The 17,989-nt window shown below is 39.7% G+C and overlaps 1 protein-coding gene across 1 annotated transcript in view; it reads left to right on the top strand.

Annotated features, from left to right (window-relative positions):
- The first annotated feature begins 883 nt into the window (after nt 1-883).
- LOC117526660 (multidrug and toxin extrusion protein 1-like) overlaps nt 884-17,989 on the top strand; it is a 98,288-nt gene continuing 81,182 nt past the window's right edge. Inside the window, exons 1-3 of the mRNA XM_034188714.1 lie at nt 884-1,033; nt 8,564-8,665; nt 9,571-9,639. Of these exons, the coding sequence (XP_034044605.1) occupies nt 884-1,033; nt 8,564-8,665; nt 9,571-9,639 (321 nt within the window). The remainder of the gene's footprint in view (nt 1,034-8,563; nt 8,666-9,570; nt 9,640-17,989) is intronic.

The raw sequence follows: 17,989 nt of genomic DNA on the forward strand, positions 1-17,989 counted from the left end.
GATGATTGTGATGTCTCAAATACATTGTGTAACCCATGGGAGGGAAAACAATGTATGTGTTAAATGGTGGACACACGTGTCCTGTGAACGGCGCGCTGCAGGACAAGCCAACAGTGCCACAAATATGCCACTTTCAGTCATGTATCAGCAGAAATACACGTAACAAACTGCATTTTGTCAGTTATCATGGTGCTTTTTTCTCTTTAAAAAAATCTGTTTATCTCCTTGTTGATTTTAGTTATTTTACGTTCCTGTTATAACACAGTGATTGTAGCACAGTGGTAAAGCTTCTGTGTGGTAATCAGAGCTTTTGTAAATTTAGGTTTTAATTCTGAGTGGCATTTTTTTTTTTTTAACCAGGGTTAATTAACTGCAAGGTTTTACATTGTGTCCCCTTTAATTTATTGATTATATCAACCCAGTGATATTCTCTAATTATACAGCTGCATTTTATTTTATTTTTTTCCACATCAGCTGTTCAATGTGGAGCAACATGTCACAGCTGCTCGCACTGTGTTTGTGCACACACACGATGGTTCGTGGTTTCCCATTTCATGTTTGGTTCCTGGATTGTGTTCCAGTTTCTGCGTCTTTCATTTTATGTGTGAAGGAGCCCTCAGGTTTACATTCAGTTTGTTCAACCTCCTTTCTGAAACATCCCCCAGGTGCAAGTGTTAATTAGTTGTGTTCATTCAGGATTTCTGCATACAGAAAAGTTTTTTTTTTTCTTTAGTACCTGTTCACATGACATTCAGTGCAAACATGCAAGACTCATTACGTGGTGTTACTAGTTATAGGAAACCAGTTGGAGCAGACTGTGCTGTGCTGTCGTTCTGATATGGATGACTCTAAAACAGAAACTGCTTCAAAATGTCCACCCAATATGGAAGAAGAGTCAGGAGCAGGTGAAGCAGCTTGTGACAGTCGGGGATCCAGTGACTGCTGCAGAAAATACCCGAAGACCATTCAGAACTTTATACCTGTGAAGTACTGGAATGAGTTCATGGAACTTGTCAAACTAGCAGGTCCAGTGGTAAGACGCGACAGTACACAGTAGAATAAAATATTTATATGAAAAGGTGCTTTTAAGGGTTTTTTTTTCTTTACATCCCAGTTGTTGAGCTGTGCATTCTATATACAGTGTCTTGAAAAGTACTCAAATGTGTGGGATTCTTAAGAATGTTTGAGATCATCGAATGTAAATGAAAAAAGAAATCTAGAATATTACACATGAATATTTAAAACTTTTGCTCATCAATCCCAAAGCACCACCTCTTGCCGGAAGTTCATGGAACCAAGCCAAGGTTCCATGTCTTCTTTTTAACACAGTTTTTCTGTGTTCTGCTCTATCGTGAGCCTTTGACTGCAAACTTAATGTTGTCTCCAGTCACAGTTCACCATCTTCAGTTACAAGGTGTTGAGTCATAAATAAATATATTTTTTATGAGTGTGGCCTGAAGCCACTCTCAAAAGAAATTTATTACAAAGAAAAAAAAATTGACAGGCATGTACAGTTGTTATGGTGGACCCCTTTTGCTTTTTTAAGGTGTTTGTATTGTTTTTATTGATATGATATAATAATTTAAGGGGCTAAGTATCGTATTTATGGCCCTGTGATAGACTGGTTGGCCTGTCCAGAGTGAACCCTGTGCTCGCGCCCTGACTGCTGGGTTAGGCTCCAGCCTCCCTTAACTGGAGTAAGCGGCTGAAGATGAGCGAGTATGTGTGAAGTATAGTATTTAACACTGATTTTATCAACATATCTTTGCCCTAAGAAGCTCTATAAGTCTTTTTATGAAAAACTATAAGAAACTATTCTGCTAAAATATTTTTATTTTATTTGTTGCTTTGTCATATAAAGGTAGGCAATGATGATCGCTGGGTCATGTGTAAATCAGTGCTGTACAATGTCACATGTTCAAAGGTCTTTCTTTGACCATGTGACATGAGTCTCCCCTACGAAGAGGAGCATCATGATGAAGTATGTCCACTGTGGGGACCAGACAGTGCAGAATATGATCATTATATTAATTTGCCATAATTCTGCCTCATGGCGTTTTCTTCTGTAAAACAGAACCTTTGTTAGTTTATCGTGCCAGTCTTATTATTCATCTTGGTCACAGTCATGTGACTGAGCATAGCAGCAATGTAGCTGAGCTTAGTAATGTGAGGTGAACTGCAGTCGCTGCGGTTGTTGAGAGGAAATTAACATGCTCAAACATATGTCCAGTGTTACTGGTTGTGCATTTGGGAGTGAGTCAAATTCAGCAAGCCACTACTGCAAAGCTGTATATTTAGATTTTAGCTGGTGTTCATTACATAACACAGAAAACTCAATAATGTACATATTATAGATTCAGATTCAGTTTATTCTTATACCCTTGGGTAAAATTAGTTTACAGTAAGTGAGTCATCTTGTTTGGTAAACACACAGCAAAACACAGAACAAGACAAAGCGACAACAGTGCTAAAAAGCTAAAAGAACAACAAGGACGGCCCCAAAGTAAAATAAAAGCAAGATGAGTTAAAACATCAATAGATAAAAAGTCTAAAAACATATACCAAGCCAAAAGGATAAAAACTAAATAAATAAATAAAATTAAAAATGTGCTGTTCATAAAAACAAGGTAAAAGAGACTATACAAAAAATAAATACATACGAGGTCTGTCCATAAAGTATCGTACCTTTTTTTTTTTTTTTTAACTATATGGATTTGATTCATATGTTTTCACGTCAGACATGCTTGAACCCTCTTGAGCATGCGTGACTTTTTCCACGCCTGTCGATGACATCATTCGCCTGTGAGCACGCCTTGTGGAAGGAGTGGTCCCACCCCGTCATTGGATTTTCATTGTCTGTTAAATGGTGGAATGATTTGGGTTTTTTTTCCATCAAAATTTTTTCAGAAGCTGTTAGAGACTGGCACCTGGAAACCATTCGAAAAATTGATCTGGCTTTTGGTGAAAATTTTACGGGCTTCACAGAGAATATGGTCTGTTAGTACAGCTTTAAGGACCCCTTTAAGGATGCTCAGCACGCCGCGCTCCAAGCTGCGACGACGCGGCACAAGCCACCGGACCATTTCTAAACAGATGGCTCTGTGGATACGAGACCGTCGTGTGCTCTTTCTCTGGTTATCACAAGAGCTGGACATCAGCCATTTTCCGGCAGATTTCACTTTTAACAAGAGATTTTGTCATGGAAAGCTGCGCGGAGGGTTCACGCGTAAAGACCGATTCGCTTTGGAAGCGAGACAAAGGAACACCTCCGTTTCAGAGTGTCAGAGGACAAGTTTGGACATGCTCAGCTCTCCACAATTTCACTGATACTTACTGGACTGGTAAGCACTGAAAGCCGAGAGAGCCGGTTGCTTTTCACACGACTGAAAAGCAACCGGAAGCCGTCTGAAAGCCACCTGAAAGCCGTCCTGAGAGACCAACATGGAGGTGGTTTTGTCCCGCGCCCTGAGCGGCACGGTGGAGCATTCATCCTCTTCGTTTTCCATGAAAAAAACTCCTGTAACAGTGGAATGTGCCGAAAAAGTGCTGATGTCCACGCCTTCTGCCTTTTTGTGAAAGTCAGACGACATCCCGAATCAACAAAGCCTTCACGTTGGAAATGATCTGGTTGTTTCAGCTCGATTTGAGCCTGTTGATTGGCGCTCAGAGCGCGCCGCGCTCTCAGACGCTGTGGGTGGTCTTTAAACCGGCTGGAGCACTCCTTAATCTGTGTAATCCCCATAAAATCGTCCCTGAAAGCCATATTAATTTTCCGAATGGTGTCCACCTGGAGGTCTCTCACAGTTTCAGGAAAAAAATTATGCAGCAAAGCTCCAAATCATTCCGCCATTTCCTTAAAGATGAGAGGGGTGTACCAGTGCTCACTCAAAGCCTGCTCACAGGCGAATGACGCAACCGACAGGCGTGAAAAAACTCACGCATGCGCACGAAGGTTCAAGCTTGGCTGATGCAATCACACGTTATTCAAATCCATATGGTTTTTGAAAAAAATAAAAAGGTCCGATACTTTTCTAACGGACCTCGTATAATATTCATTTACAATTGTCATCGTCTGGATTCTCTATGTTGTTTTGACTGCAGCGACTCTATGGAACACAAGGGATTATGGGATATGTGAAAACCCCGAATGAAGAGGGTGGGACTCATCTCTCAGAATGGAACCAGTGATCCTCTGTATCTGTTTGATATACAGGGATTCTGGCTGAAGCTGAGACTCTCCAATCAGCTTACTCAAACATTTCACAATTTGGTTTGAACAATTTTTGTTTTTGAGGGACATGCTTCCAAACCATGAAACAAGACAGAAGGATAAAACTGATTCTATAAAAGTACGAAAAAACAAGGTCAGCATGGTTCTGTCAGTGTTAAAAGTGGACAGTTTCCTCAAACAATAGAGGCGCTGGCGTCCCTTTTTGTACACAGCATCACAGTTTGCCTCAAAGTTCAGTTTGTCATCAATGACAGTTCCAAGATATTTATATGTGTTGACACACTCCACTGTTTGACCTTTCAAAACTGTTGCCTCTTGACTGGGAGCACTATTTTTATGAAAGTTAATAATCATGTCTTTTGTTTTAGAGATGTTCATCTCAAGAAAAGACTTACGGCACCAGTCAAGAAAATCAGTGACAACTGGGCCGTGACTCCTATCACTGTCTTTCAGCAGGCTGACAATAACTGTGTCATCTGCATACTTTAAAATAGTTCTATCCTCTTTGCTGCTACGGCACATGTTTGTATAGAGGATGAACAAAAGCAGAGAGAGCACACATCCTTGTGGGGAACCAGTGGAGGATATAACCTGATCCGAAACAGTTCCGTTCACGCTCACTCTCTGTGTCCTGCCAGTTAAAAAATTCAAAATCCAGCCCACAAGATTGTTACTTACTTTAAAATGTTGTAAAAGCCTCAAGGCTAACACATGGGGCTGGATTGTATTAAAATCAGATGAAAAGTCAATAAATAAAAGTCTTGCATGTGTTCCTTTCCCCTCCAGATGTTTAAAAAGCAAATTTAATAAAGTGACTGTAGCATCTTCTACTCCACTGTTGGGCCTATAAGTGAATTGCATGGGATCAAGGTCATGTTCCGTTGTCTTCAAGATTTCAGATCTTACAAGTTTCCATTGTAGAGAAGCTTAAATCTTCGACTGGACTGGGTTGCTTGATGCGAGGACATTTCGCTTCAAATCGCAGAAGCTTCCTCAGCTAAAATTCTTGCTCTGGTGGTCTGACTTCTGTCTTGACTCTTGTAGAGAAGAATAATCAAGAAGTCACCAAAGCTGGAGTTTTAAACCTAACCAGACCCCTCCTGCTGAGAGGCAGACTGCTATAGGCTAGTGACTAAACAATAGCTCTAATTAGCACCTATTGTGCTCTAGTTAGCACCCTCCTAATGCAAGGGCAGCTGTCCCTCCTAATGATGGGACGGACCCTCTCATGATGGCTCCCTTGACGACTCTGCTGATGATGTGAATGACTCATTACCATGAACAAAAGACTGAAACTGCTTTGACCTGAGTACCCCATTGGAAACAGGGGATAAAGCGTGTCTCAGACCCCCTCCCCGGTTAAGGCTGGGTTTCAAACATTTCACAAAGAATGCCTCCTTGTCCCCTCTCTCAAACTATTTCTTCTCTCTGGCAAATATTTTAACTTCCTTGTCCTCAAACGTGTGGTTAGTGTCTTTAAGGTGGAGATGAACTCCAGACTGAGGTCCACTGGTGCCCGCTCTGTGGTGCTGGTATAGCCTTTTATGTAAAGGTTGCTTCGTCTCACCTATGTAGTGTTCGTTACAGTTTTCCTGACATGCGCGCGAACGGCTAACAAGCTGCAGCTTCCTGTGATTCAGAAGGTGATTAGAACCATTTTCAATAGCCAATTTGCACAATAAAATGATTAATCTGCCACGAAATAATAATTTTATATATGCAGCATCCAGCACAGAGTGCATGGCAGCCGGTAGAACAAAGAACGGCGTCCAGCTGTGAACATAGCACATCTTATTTGCATTTTCCGCAAATCAGATGCAAAGCAGACGTAATAAAAATGCTTTATTCGTGACCAATCTGTATGCAGGCGCTACAACTCATTTTACTTCATGATGTGGACATGATGGGCAAGCAAAATATCTGTTTTATACACTGTCCCAGTCCGCTGCCAAGCCGCAAATCACTGTCAGTTGCGGATATCAACAGATGACAGCGACTATATAGCACATAGACTGAGTATGTATATGTATGTATTGAGTATGTATGGAGTATGTAAAGCGGATGTCATCCGCAGCCAAAATTTTGTGCAGCTCAAAAATCCTGGCAATGGAAAAACGTGCCTCTGCAGATATTTGAGGATGTGTGCGGGTGTGAGCCGACTCATACAAGGATGTTTCACGCATATTGCGGATGTTAAGCGAATATGAGCCAATTTTGTGTGCAATCCATATGCAAATCCTCCTAAACGCCAGTTGGACAGGGCCCTAAGGCAGAACATAGAACATTTTCTACTCTTCTATTTTATGCTTCCTTTTTAGATATTTAGATATCTTAGTATACTTGCATAGTTCCACCTTAGAATTGGAATATAATATATAAGATATACCTACTGAATTTTCATAGAACATAGGTGGTGGAAGTAAAATGTATTTATTAGCAGGTAAGCAGGTGATGCCTTGAGGTATTTAAAATTATGAAGTTACACAAGAGTAAGCATCAGCTCTCTGATGCCTTTCATTATAATTGAGATTTTTTTGAATAAGTTTGTTCAGTGATCAAAACCAATGCAAAGGTAGTCTCTGTCATGAACAGGATTTTTGTGTCATGTGTTCTGTTCAGTTCTGCTTAATTTAGTTTGATTTCTTTTTCTGTGTGTGTTTTCTCTTGATGGGATTTTCCTGCTTGAGCTTTGTCTTTCCCTGTCTCTCTTGTCTCTCTCTTGGTGCTTGGTGGTGGGTGGTGCACACTGTCTGGGCCACACCCTGTTCTGGAGCTTTCCACATGCCTGTTTCTAATCTGTAGCTCATCACGAGGGTGTATATAAGCTTCACTGGTTGCACTCCTCCTCCTCCAGATTGTTGTGCCTTGTTACATCGCTTCCAACTCTGTTCCTTGTGGTTTCCAATCCTTGCCTGCTTCCTAGTGTTTTTTGACCAACTGCCTGTTTTTTCGACCATGCCTTTTCCCTGATGTTCTGGATTTGTTTGCTGATTTTGGACTGTCCCTTTGTGTAACAGACCCGCTGATTCAGTCAGTAAACATTTCTAAAAACCAGAGCTGCATTGTTAAGTCCTGTATGTTGTGTCCAGATGTCTCTCTCCATCAAACATGATCGTCTCAATAGAAATACTGCTGCATTACCTTCATTGATATTGAAACGACTTATGCAATGAAGTGATGCTGCAGCCGGGAAAGAATTCAATAAAATTTATGTTTGTAGTGCCAAATCACATCACCTCGAGGTGCTTCATAAGGGTAAGATCTAACCTTACTAACCCCATGAAGAACATCAAGCCCTCTCCTGTACCAGTTACTGATCTCAGTAACTACCTTGTTGACCACTATCTCCAGTTTCTGCTCAACCCTGTGGAAGTGTAAACTACCTTGAAAATAAGTGTTTTTTTTGTTTTGTTTTGTTTTTTTACATCCACCAAGGACATAATACAGTCATCAGTTTTTATTTATTTGTCTGTCTGACTCTCCGTTAGCAGGATTACTTTAAAACTACTGCACAGATTTTGGCAAAATTTTCACCACAGTTAAATATTAAGCCATGGAAGACTCCATTTAATTTTGGAGGTGATCGAGTTCCGAATCCGGATTCTGGATCAAGATTTTATTTTATATAGGATTTGAAGAATTACTTCAAAACTACTTCACAGATTCTCACCAAATTTGCACCACAGGTAGATATTAGGGCATGGAAGACTCCACTGAATTTTGGAGGTGATCTGGATTGGTGGACATCAGAAATCTCTGCTTGCTCTTGTTTTAAATTGTACAACAGTTTGAATTAATCTGCAACTCCAAAATTTCTCATTTAGGTGATGTGAATCACCGACAAAACAGGAATAATTACTGGTGGTTTCCAAGATAAAGAACAGCGAAATATTTAGGTCACACACCCAGTATCAGTGCACTGTAGTGTAGCCTTGTCTGTTACTGTAATAGCACAGTGATGGTATTCTGTGAAGGGCTGGAGCCTATGCCATCAGTCATTGGGCAAGAGGTGGATGGACATCTTGGGCAGATCACTAGACTAACGCAGGGCCAACCTGTACAGACAAACATATTCACACTCTCACTCACACCTACAGGCAATTTAAAGTCACCAATTCACCTAACCTGCATGTCTAAGGAAATGGATTAAGTTGGAGTACTAAGAGGGATTCCATGTAAACACAGGGAGAACATACAAACATCATACAGAAAGGACCAGGCGGGACGTGAACCTGGGGCTTTGGATATTGTGCACACTGAATAAAACGTTTCTAAGAACAAAGAAGCAGTTCTGTTTTCAACATGTGTGTTGTGTTTGCTTTTGTCCTCCAGGTTCTCTCACAGTTGACAATCTTCTCGATCAGTGTCATCAGCACAGTGTTCTGTGGTCATCTGGGAAAAACTGAACTTGCCGGAGTATCACTGGCAATTTCGGTGAGGAAAAATCTCTCTGCTGGTATCTTAAACCTCACGCATACTTGTCTTGTTTTCAGTGTTGCCAAATTTACTTTGAAAATTTACTTTATTAGTTACTTTTTTAGTTATACAGTTACTTCAATAGCAGCTGTATGCAGTTACTTCATAACTTTTAATTAATAAATAATGTAACTAATAAGAGAACTAGTAATCTAATTTGGTTACTTTTAAGATTGAGTAATCAGCAGTTACTAATCAGCAAAGTAACTAATAGTTACTTTTCTGAATACTCAGTCTTCAAAATAACCATGTTAGATTACTAGTTACTTTATTAGTTTCATTTAGCAGCTGCCAACAAGTTGTCTGCAGCTGCTAATGAAGTAACTGTAAAATGTAACTGTTTAAAGTAACTAATAATGTAACTTTTCAAATTTAATTTGGCAACACTGCCTGTCTCAGCCTTGATAATTGCTGATAGATAATCAATCATGGCAATTTCATGAGGATTCTGCCTTCACTGTTATTGACATTGTGGCAGGTTTGTGTTAATTTGTAACTGCTGTTGGTTTACCAGTTGCCATTTATGGTAGATCACTGGAAATTTACAGTCATGTTTGAGGACTGGTCTGCCAGTGAGCTGCTTACAGGCACATTACATATTGCAATATCAAGAAATCAGAAAGAGGATGCCGATTTTTTTTCTTTTTCCTTTTGCAAATTTCAATATAGTACCTAGCCATTCAGTGACCCATGTATGACGAATGATCCCAAATGTGATTTACCATGAACGTGTAACTTAAATCAAGTGTCAGCCCTTTTACATTCTCTACTTTTCACAGCAGTGTATTTGTTTGTTTGTCTAATGGATTTGCTGCACATTAAGTCTGCAGACAGTAATTATCTTTCTTTCTTTTAAACTGCAGATATTTAATATCACTGGTGTTTCCATTGGCACTGGTTTGGCACAAACATTTGATACCTTCATCAGTCAGGTATAGTTATAATAAAAAGTTGATTCTTCTCACACACACACACACACACACACACACACACACACACACACACACACACACACACACACGTGTGTGTGTGTGTAATAAAATGAAAAAGTTGGTGAGTTATACACAGACCAAGACCACATTGTTTCCACATTACTGTTGATGTGACTACTTCACATATATGATCAGGTGTGATCACACATCTTATCTCACCATGACAGACTGATCTAGAAATGGTGGATTTTGACACTATTATGCGTCTTTCTAAAGTGGCCCTAAGAGACAAAATGCACTGCAAATTAGTGCCAATTCACACATAGTGCGAATATGTACAACTCGGTGACTCACGGCAACACAGCTCGTATGAGCAAACCACAAAACATTGCACCGACGGGCGGGCGTACACAAACTATTGCACCAGGATTGCACATGCAACGGTGACATTCGAGCAGGAACACAGTGTGTGCAGCTGCACACACTGCACTCACTGCTGATGTGGAGAACAATAAAATAAAAAACAGCTGTGTAATTAGTGAATATCATTGGGTTGATTATAAATAATACATAAAAGGGGGCACAATACAGAACCCCGTGGGTTAAATAACCCTGGTTAAAAAAAAAATGTCACTCATGGGATTCAAACCCATATGCTCTGATTACCAGACAGCAGCTTTACCACTGCACTACAATCACTGGCCTGTAATTAATGCAGAAAAATGCCTGAAATCAACAAAGACATGGACGCGGTGCGGTGTGCAGCCACTGCAGTCCAGAGCAGGAGCAGAGATCTTTACAGCTGCATGCCCCCTTTCTATTCAGTGCCCAGACCAACGTGCAACTCTGTTATGTGGTCATTCATTTTTCTTATTTGTTTTGTAATTGGTATTTAGGTATTGTCGTAATTATTTATATAACTGTCCTGGCGGTGGTTTCTGTGTCTGTCATCCAGATGTCAGTGTGCTGTGATCAGCTAACAGGCCCCTCCCCGTACTGTGTCCAATCAGACTGTCTGGCCCCCATGTAATCAGATCAGTACATACATATAAGCATTTTTGCAAGTGTGCTCTCCCTGGCAAACAAGATGTGTTGGGGGAGTCGGGGAGACTTCTGTAAGACACATGCACCACGTGTGTGGCTTTTTGCAACTCCATACTCGTGATTTCACGTCCAGCTCAACAGTGACGGTCCTCTGACTGGTTTTGTGTAAATTGTGCAAATGGCCGCACATTTTCTAAGTGCCAAACGAGTGGTGTGAGATGTTCGTGTGTGTCACCTGGAATTTGGCCAACACCTGCCGCAAGAGGGTTCGATGGGTTCGCTCAGCGCACACTCTGTCTTTCAGCCGCTGGTGTGCATAAATACTTGCAGCAGCAGGTGTACGATGCATTAGAGGCAGCTACAATTTTACACATTTTGCACACGATTCTTGCTTCATGCGCACTTTATGCTCAAATCGACCACATTCACACTATGTGTGAAGGGGCCCTTAAAAAAGCACCAGCAAACAGAAAAACACTGCAAACAGAAAAATGCTGCAAAAAGAAAAATGCTGCAAACAGAAAAAAAAACTTCCTCAATACAGTCTGTCAAGTTGATCTGCCTTTTGCAAACGGACATGGGGCACGAACGCCACCATTTTTATTCAACTTCCATTTTGTTTTGTTTGTTTTTGCATAATTTTTCCATTTGCAGCATTTTTTTGTTTTTGCAGTGTTTTTCTGTGTCTTGGTATTTTCATAAGTTGCAGTGCATTTATTTCAGTGTTGTTTTTCAAGCTTCTGTTTTCCTTTTTCCAGTGTCCGTTTTCATTTTTTAACTTCCATTTTCTTTTTACCAACTTCCATTTTGTTTTGTGTGCTTTTGCAGTGTTTTTCTGTTTGCAGTTTTTTTTTTTTTTTTTTTGCAGCATTTTTTCTGTTTGCAGTGGTTATTTATTTATTTAGTTATTTTTGCAGCATTTTTCTGTTTGCAATGTTTTGTGTTTGCTGGTGTTTTCTTAATTTGCAGTGCATTTGGCCTCTTATGGCCACCGTTTCTTTCACACCAAATGTAAAAACATGGCGTGCATTGCTCTAAAACAAAAGTCCCTCACAGAGGCGTGAGTGACACCAAGCAAATCCGAAAATTTCATTTGAGCAATTTCATTTGAGTAGTCCGTAAAAAAAAAACACAGTAACATAACAACATATAAAAAACAATAAAACTAATAAAAGCAAATAAAACAGACTGAAGGAGTTAAAATGAATAGCAAGAATAAATAAATAAATAAATAAAAACATGGCAGACCTACGGAGCATTTAAAAGTCAAATCGCCAAAGGGATAAATGACTTTAAAAAACGGTTGGTTCTACACACCGCGGAAGCATAACGGCGTCCTGAAAGAAGCAGAGAAAACTCTCCTAAAAGAACATGACCTGACAAGGACAAGATGCTTTCAGCTATTGATTACAGAAAGAGTGTCAGTCTCTTTGTTTCACTCTGATAATCTTTGAACAGATTTTAACAATGTTGTTCAGGCTGTTTCTGTCTTTCACTGAGAGACTGTGAAACCAGCAGATAAATGAAAAACACAAACGTCTCTCAGTAAAAGGCTGATAAAAATGACAAAAGGAGCGAGAGGAACGGTCAGAGGTCAAGTGTACACATGGCAAAAATGCTTACAAATTTACATCCATGGTTTATTTAATTTCCATTTGGAATGAAAAAAAGGGTTCTGAATAAAAAAAAAACACTTTGTTTCTCTATCATTAATACTTACCATTTCAAGTTAAAAAATATATACTGGAAAATGTGATGTTCCTCTGTAAATTACACTGAACAAAAATATAAACTCAACACTTTTGTTTTTGCTCCCATTTTTCATGAACTGAACTCAAAGATCGAAAACATTTTCTACATACACAAAAGACGTATTTCTTTCAAATGTTGTTCCCAAATCTGTCTAAGTCTGTGTTAGTGACACTTCTCCTTTGCTGAGACAAAAATATGAATCTTTCTTCATGTTGTCCTCCCTGTTTTTTTGTTTGTTTGTCTGTTTGTAATGAGCCTGGAACCCACAATTTATCATTATGAAATTTTTATATAGAATTCCTTTCCTGACAGGCAAGAACTGATTCAGTTTTCAAGTTCATAGGTCAAAGGGCAAAGACAGGAAAAATCTTTGAAAATGGGAAAAATGCCAATATTTTAACATTGAATGAATTTTCAAAAATTCATAACTTTGTCAAAAAACATTGAATTTCTTTCATATTTGAGAGTGTTATGTGGGATGGAATGACAAAATTTCCCAAAACACAGGTGAATAAATAGGTATATATACAAAGGTTCAGCAATACAAAATAGTGCTGGTCTTCTTTCATTATTTTTTTGTGTACTTCAGCAATCAGACAGTAAAATAAATTATGTAAGATATTTAAAATTATTTATTTTGTTTGTTCTTATAGTAAGAACATTAACAAATTAAAAACATTATGGTTTGAATTTATTGTGTAAAAATAATAAATATAATTCATGGTCTGATAGTGATTACCATACAGCTAGCAAAAGCTAACACAACCTGCTGCTAAAGGCTAGGCTAATGTTAGCTTTTCAAGCTGAATCTGTGTCACTAAATTTATTTATCAGGTTTACCACATTTGTCTTCAGTTATAATATTCATGGCAGTTCCATTCTAGTTTTAGCTTTTGATTTTCTAGTTGTTTATTTGATTTTGTTCATGTTTAGTTTCAATGCGGTCTTTGGATATTTTAGGATTGTTAGTCATGCCCATGTTGTCACTACACTCTTTTGTCTCAGTTCTCATGCTTTCACATTCAGTTTCATTTGGCTCACAGTCACGCCCTCAGATCACTCCACTCTCTTGCCCATCACCTTCTCAGCTCTGTTGGCCATGCCCAGTTTTGTTTCCACCTCCTTGTCCACCTGTCACTAGAGGTGGGTGGATCGATCTTAATATCGATACCAACACTGGTATTAATCTTCCACTCCAGCTTATTAATTAATCAAAAACCCAGACAGAGCTTTAATTCATTTGAAAGCTTGACACTTAGTCTTGTCCATCCAAATTGGAAGTCCCAAAAACCAGTTCAATTTGGTGTTATCTATCGTCCACCTGGTCGTTACTGTGAGTTTCTCTGTGAATTTTCAGACCTTTTGTCTGACTTAGTGCTTAGCTCAGATAAGATAATTATAGTGGGCGATTTTAACATCCACATAGATGCTGAGAATGACAGCCTCAACACTGCATTTAATCTATTATTAGACTCAATTGGCTTTGCTAAAAATGTAAATGAGTCCACCCACCACTTTAATCATACTTTAGTGTTGTGAAAGTGTAGTGACACGGACCCACAACAGGGGGCGCAAATGAAAGGTCAATAGATGAGCCAAAAAGTAACAATTTAATGTTGTGAAGGTGCACAACGAATACACAGACAATCTCAGAATCTGATAACAGTCAATCCACAAAGGTGACGTGTGGGCAGGCTCGAGGATAGAAGACGTCTGTCCTGAGAAGAGCCGGAACCACACGATTTCCGCCGCCAGCGAACCTGGTGAATACCTCTCGTACCTGAAGCCCGCACTTCAGGCAGGGCGCCCTCTGGTGGTGGGCCAGCAGTACCTCCTCTTCTAGCGGCCCACACAACACTTTAGATCTTGTTTTGACTTATGGTATGGAAATTGAAGACTTAACAGTATTCCCTGAAAACCCCCTTCTGTCTAATCATTTCTTAATAACATTTACATTTACTTTAATGGACTACCCAGCAGTGGGGAATAAGTTTCATTAAAGTAGAAGTCTTTCGGAAAGTGCTGTAACTAGGTTTAAGGATATGACTCCTTCTTTGTTATGTTCTCCAATGCCATATACCAACACAGTGCAGAGTAGCTACCTAAACTCTGTGAATGAGATAGATTTTCTCGTCAATAGTTTTACATCCACATTGAGCACAACTTTGGATGCTGTAGCTCCTCTGAAAAAGAGAGCCTTAAATCAGAAGTGCCTGACTCCGTGGTATAACTCACAAACTCGCAGCTTAAAGCAGATAACCCGTAATTTGGAGAGGAAATGGCGTCTCACTAATTTAAAAGATCTTCACTTAGCCTGGAAAAAGAGTCTGCTGCTCTATAAAAAAGCCCTCCGTAAAGCTAGGACGTCTTAGCACTCATCACTAATTGAAAAAAATAAGAACAACCCCAGGCTTCTTTTCAGCACTGTAGCCAGGCTGACAAAGAGTCAGAGCTCTATTGAGCCGAGTATTCCTTTAACTTTAACTAGTAATGACTTCATGACTTTCTTTGCTAATAAAATTTTAACTATTAGAGAAAAAATTACTCATAACCATCCCAAAGACATATCGTTATCTTTGGCTGCTTTCAGTAATGCTGGTATTTGGTTAGACTCTTTCTCTCCGATTGTTCTGAGTTATTTTCATTAGTCACTTCCACCAAACCATCAACATGTCTATTAGACCCCATTCCTACCAGGCTGCTCAAGGAAGCCCTACCATTAATTAATGCTTCAATCTTAAATATGATCAATCTATCTTTATTAGTTTGCTATGTACCATAGGCTTTTAAGGTGGCAGTAATTAAACCATTACTTAAAAAGCCATCACTTGATCCAGCTATCTTAGCTAATTATAGGCCAATCTCCAACCTTCCTTTTCTCTCAAAAATTCTTGAAAAGGTAGTTGTAAAACAGCTAACTGATCATCTGCAGAGAAATGGTCTAATTGAAGAGTTTCAGTCAGGTTTCAGAATTGATCATACTACAGAAACAGCATTAGTGAAGGTTACAAATGATCTTCTTATGGCCTCAGACAGTGGACTCATCTCTGTGCTTGTCCTGTTAGACCTCAGTGCTGCTTTTGATACTGCTGACCATAAAATTTTATTACAGAGATTAGAGCATGTCATAGGTATTAAAGGCACTGCACTGTGGTGGTTTGAATCATATTTATCTAATAGATTACAATTTGTTTATGTAAATGGGGAGTCTTCTTCACAGACTAAGGTTAGTTATGAAGTTCCACAAGGTTCTGTGCTAGGACCAATTTTATTCACTTTATACATACTTCCCTTAGGCAGTATTATTAGAAAGCATTGCTTAAATTTTCATTGTTACGCAGATGATACCCAGCTTTATCTATCCATGAAGCCAGAGGACACACACCAATTAGTTAAACTGCAGGAATGTCTTACAGACATAAAGCCATGGATGACCTCTAATTTCCTGATTTTAAATTCAGATAAAACTGAAGTTATTGTACTTGGCCCCACAAATCTTAGAAACATGGTGTCTAACCAGATCCTTACTCTGGATGGCATTACCCTGACCTGCAGTAATACTGTGAGAAATCTTGGAGTCATTTTTGATCAGGATATGTCCTTCAATGTGCATATTAAGCAAATATGTAGGACTGCTTTTTTACATTTGTGCAATATCTCTAAAATTAGAAAGGTCTTGTCTCAGAGTGATGCTGAAAAACTAATTCATGCATTTATTTCCTCTAGGCTGGACTATTGTAATTCATTATTATCAGGTTGTCCTAAAAGTTCCCTGAAAAACCTTCAGTTAATTCAAAATGCTGCAGCTAGAGTACTGACGGGGACTAGAAGGAGAGAGCATATTTCACCCATATTGGCCTCTCTTCATTGGCTTCCTGTTAATTCTAGAATAGGATTTAAAATTCTTCTTCTTATTTATAATGTTTTGAATAATCAGGTCCCATCTTCAGCTTTCAGGCGCCTCTCCTCTGGAACCAGCTCCCAATTCGGATCAGGGAGACAGACACCCTCTCTACTTTTAAGATTAGGCTTAAAACTTTCTTTTTTGCTAAAGCTTATAGTTAGGGCTGGATCAGGTGACCCTGAACCATCCCTTAGTTATGCTGCTATAGACTTAGACTGCTAGGGGGTTCCCATGATGCACTGAGTGTTTCTTTCTCTTTTTGCTCTGTATGCTCCACTCTGCATTTAATCATTAGTGACTGATCTCTGCTCCCTTCCACAGCATGTCTTTTTCCTGATTCTCTCCCGTCAACCCCAACCAGTCCCAGCAGAAGACTGCCCCTCCCTGAGCCTGGTTCTGCTGGAGGTTTCTTCCTGTTAAAAGGGAGTTTTTCCTTCCCACTGTCGCCAAGTGCTTGCTCATAGGGGGTCGTTTTGACCGTTGGGGTTTTTCTTTAATTATTGTTTGGCTTTTGCCTTACAATATAAAGCGCCTTGGGGCAACTGTTGTTGTGATTTGGCGCTATATAAATAAAGTTGATTTGATTTGATTTGATTTGATTTGGTATTGATATTGAACGATCCTCGTGTAAAAAGATTAATACTCAAGCTTTTTTTCTCTCCCACACGCACTGACTGCTGCGCACACAGATTCATAAGTCTACTCTCTGTCTGTAAGAACAGCGCTGCACTGTGTCACACATCACGGAGCAGCGCACCGTTGTATTGTGATTTGTCAGCCCTCTACCTCAGGAGATTTTGTTTTAAGTTGTGTTGAGTGCTATTTTTTTAAACAAAAATGTTGATTGTGATAATAAAGTATTTTGTTGTCACGTACAATGTTTGGCGAAATTCTATCCTAGGTCTTTTGGATCCTTTGGATCGATGAAGCTTAAATATGAAAAAGTATCGGTATTGACGATAATGGGCCTGTATTTACTTGGTATCGTATCAATACCAAAATTCCCGGTATCGCCCACCTCTGCCTGTCACAGCACTCTCTTGTCTCGCAGCCCGCATCTCTGTTAGTCCACGCCCTCCTCCTGCCTGCACACCACACCTTCTCCATTTCACTTCCTAATTAACTCAGTGTATTTAAGCTCTGCAAGTTTTCTTTTCAACTGCTTTCTCGTTGATCTTGTTATCTTCGTCCTGGCCCTCATCACAGTTTCTTGCTCTCACATTTTGCTCGACCTTTCTTGTGTTCTGGATCTGGATTTTGTCTTTGCCCATGTTACATTGTATTGCTGTGTTATCGAACCCCGCCTGTTTTTTTGATTATGCCTCTGCTTATCACCTGCCTGTACCTCCGCAAAGCTGACTGCCATTCTGTGTACCAGACCCTGCCTGAATTATCGATAAAGCATTATTCTTATTCCACCACGTTCCTGTGTGTATGCATTTTGCTCCCTACCACCTGCTGTGCCCTGACTACCTCTGAATCATGACAGTTGCCAGCTTTTGGCTGCCTCTCCCCCCTTCGTTTGTTTTTAACCTTATGTGTAGTTTGTAAGTTTTCCCCCAGATGGCGCACTCAGAGTTAAGGAAAACCTGCTGTTCATCACTGCCACACACCTGACGTGTATGAGCAGCTGATCATCAGCAGCTTACA

This window comes from Thalassophryne amazonica, chromosome 15, assembly GCF_902500255.1.
Source record: "Thalassophryne amazonica chromosome 15, fThaAma1.1, whole genome shotgun sequence".
NCBI classification, from domain to species: domain Eukaryota; kingdom Metazoa; phylum Chordata; class Actinopteri; order Batrachoidiformes; family Batrachoididae; genus Thalassophryne; species Thalassophryne amazonica.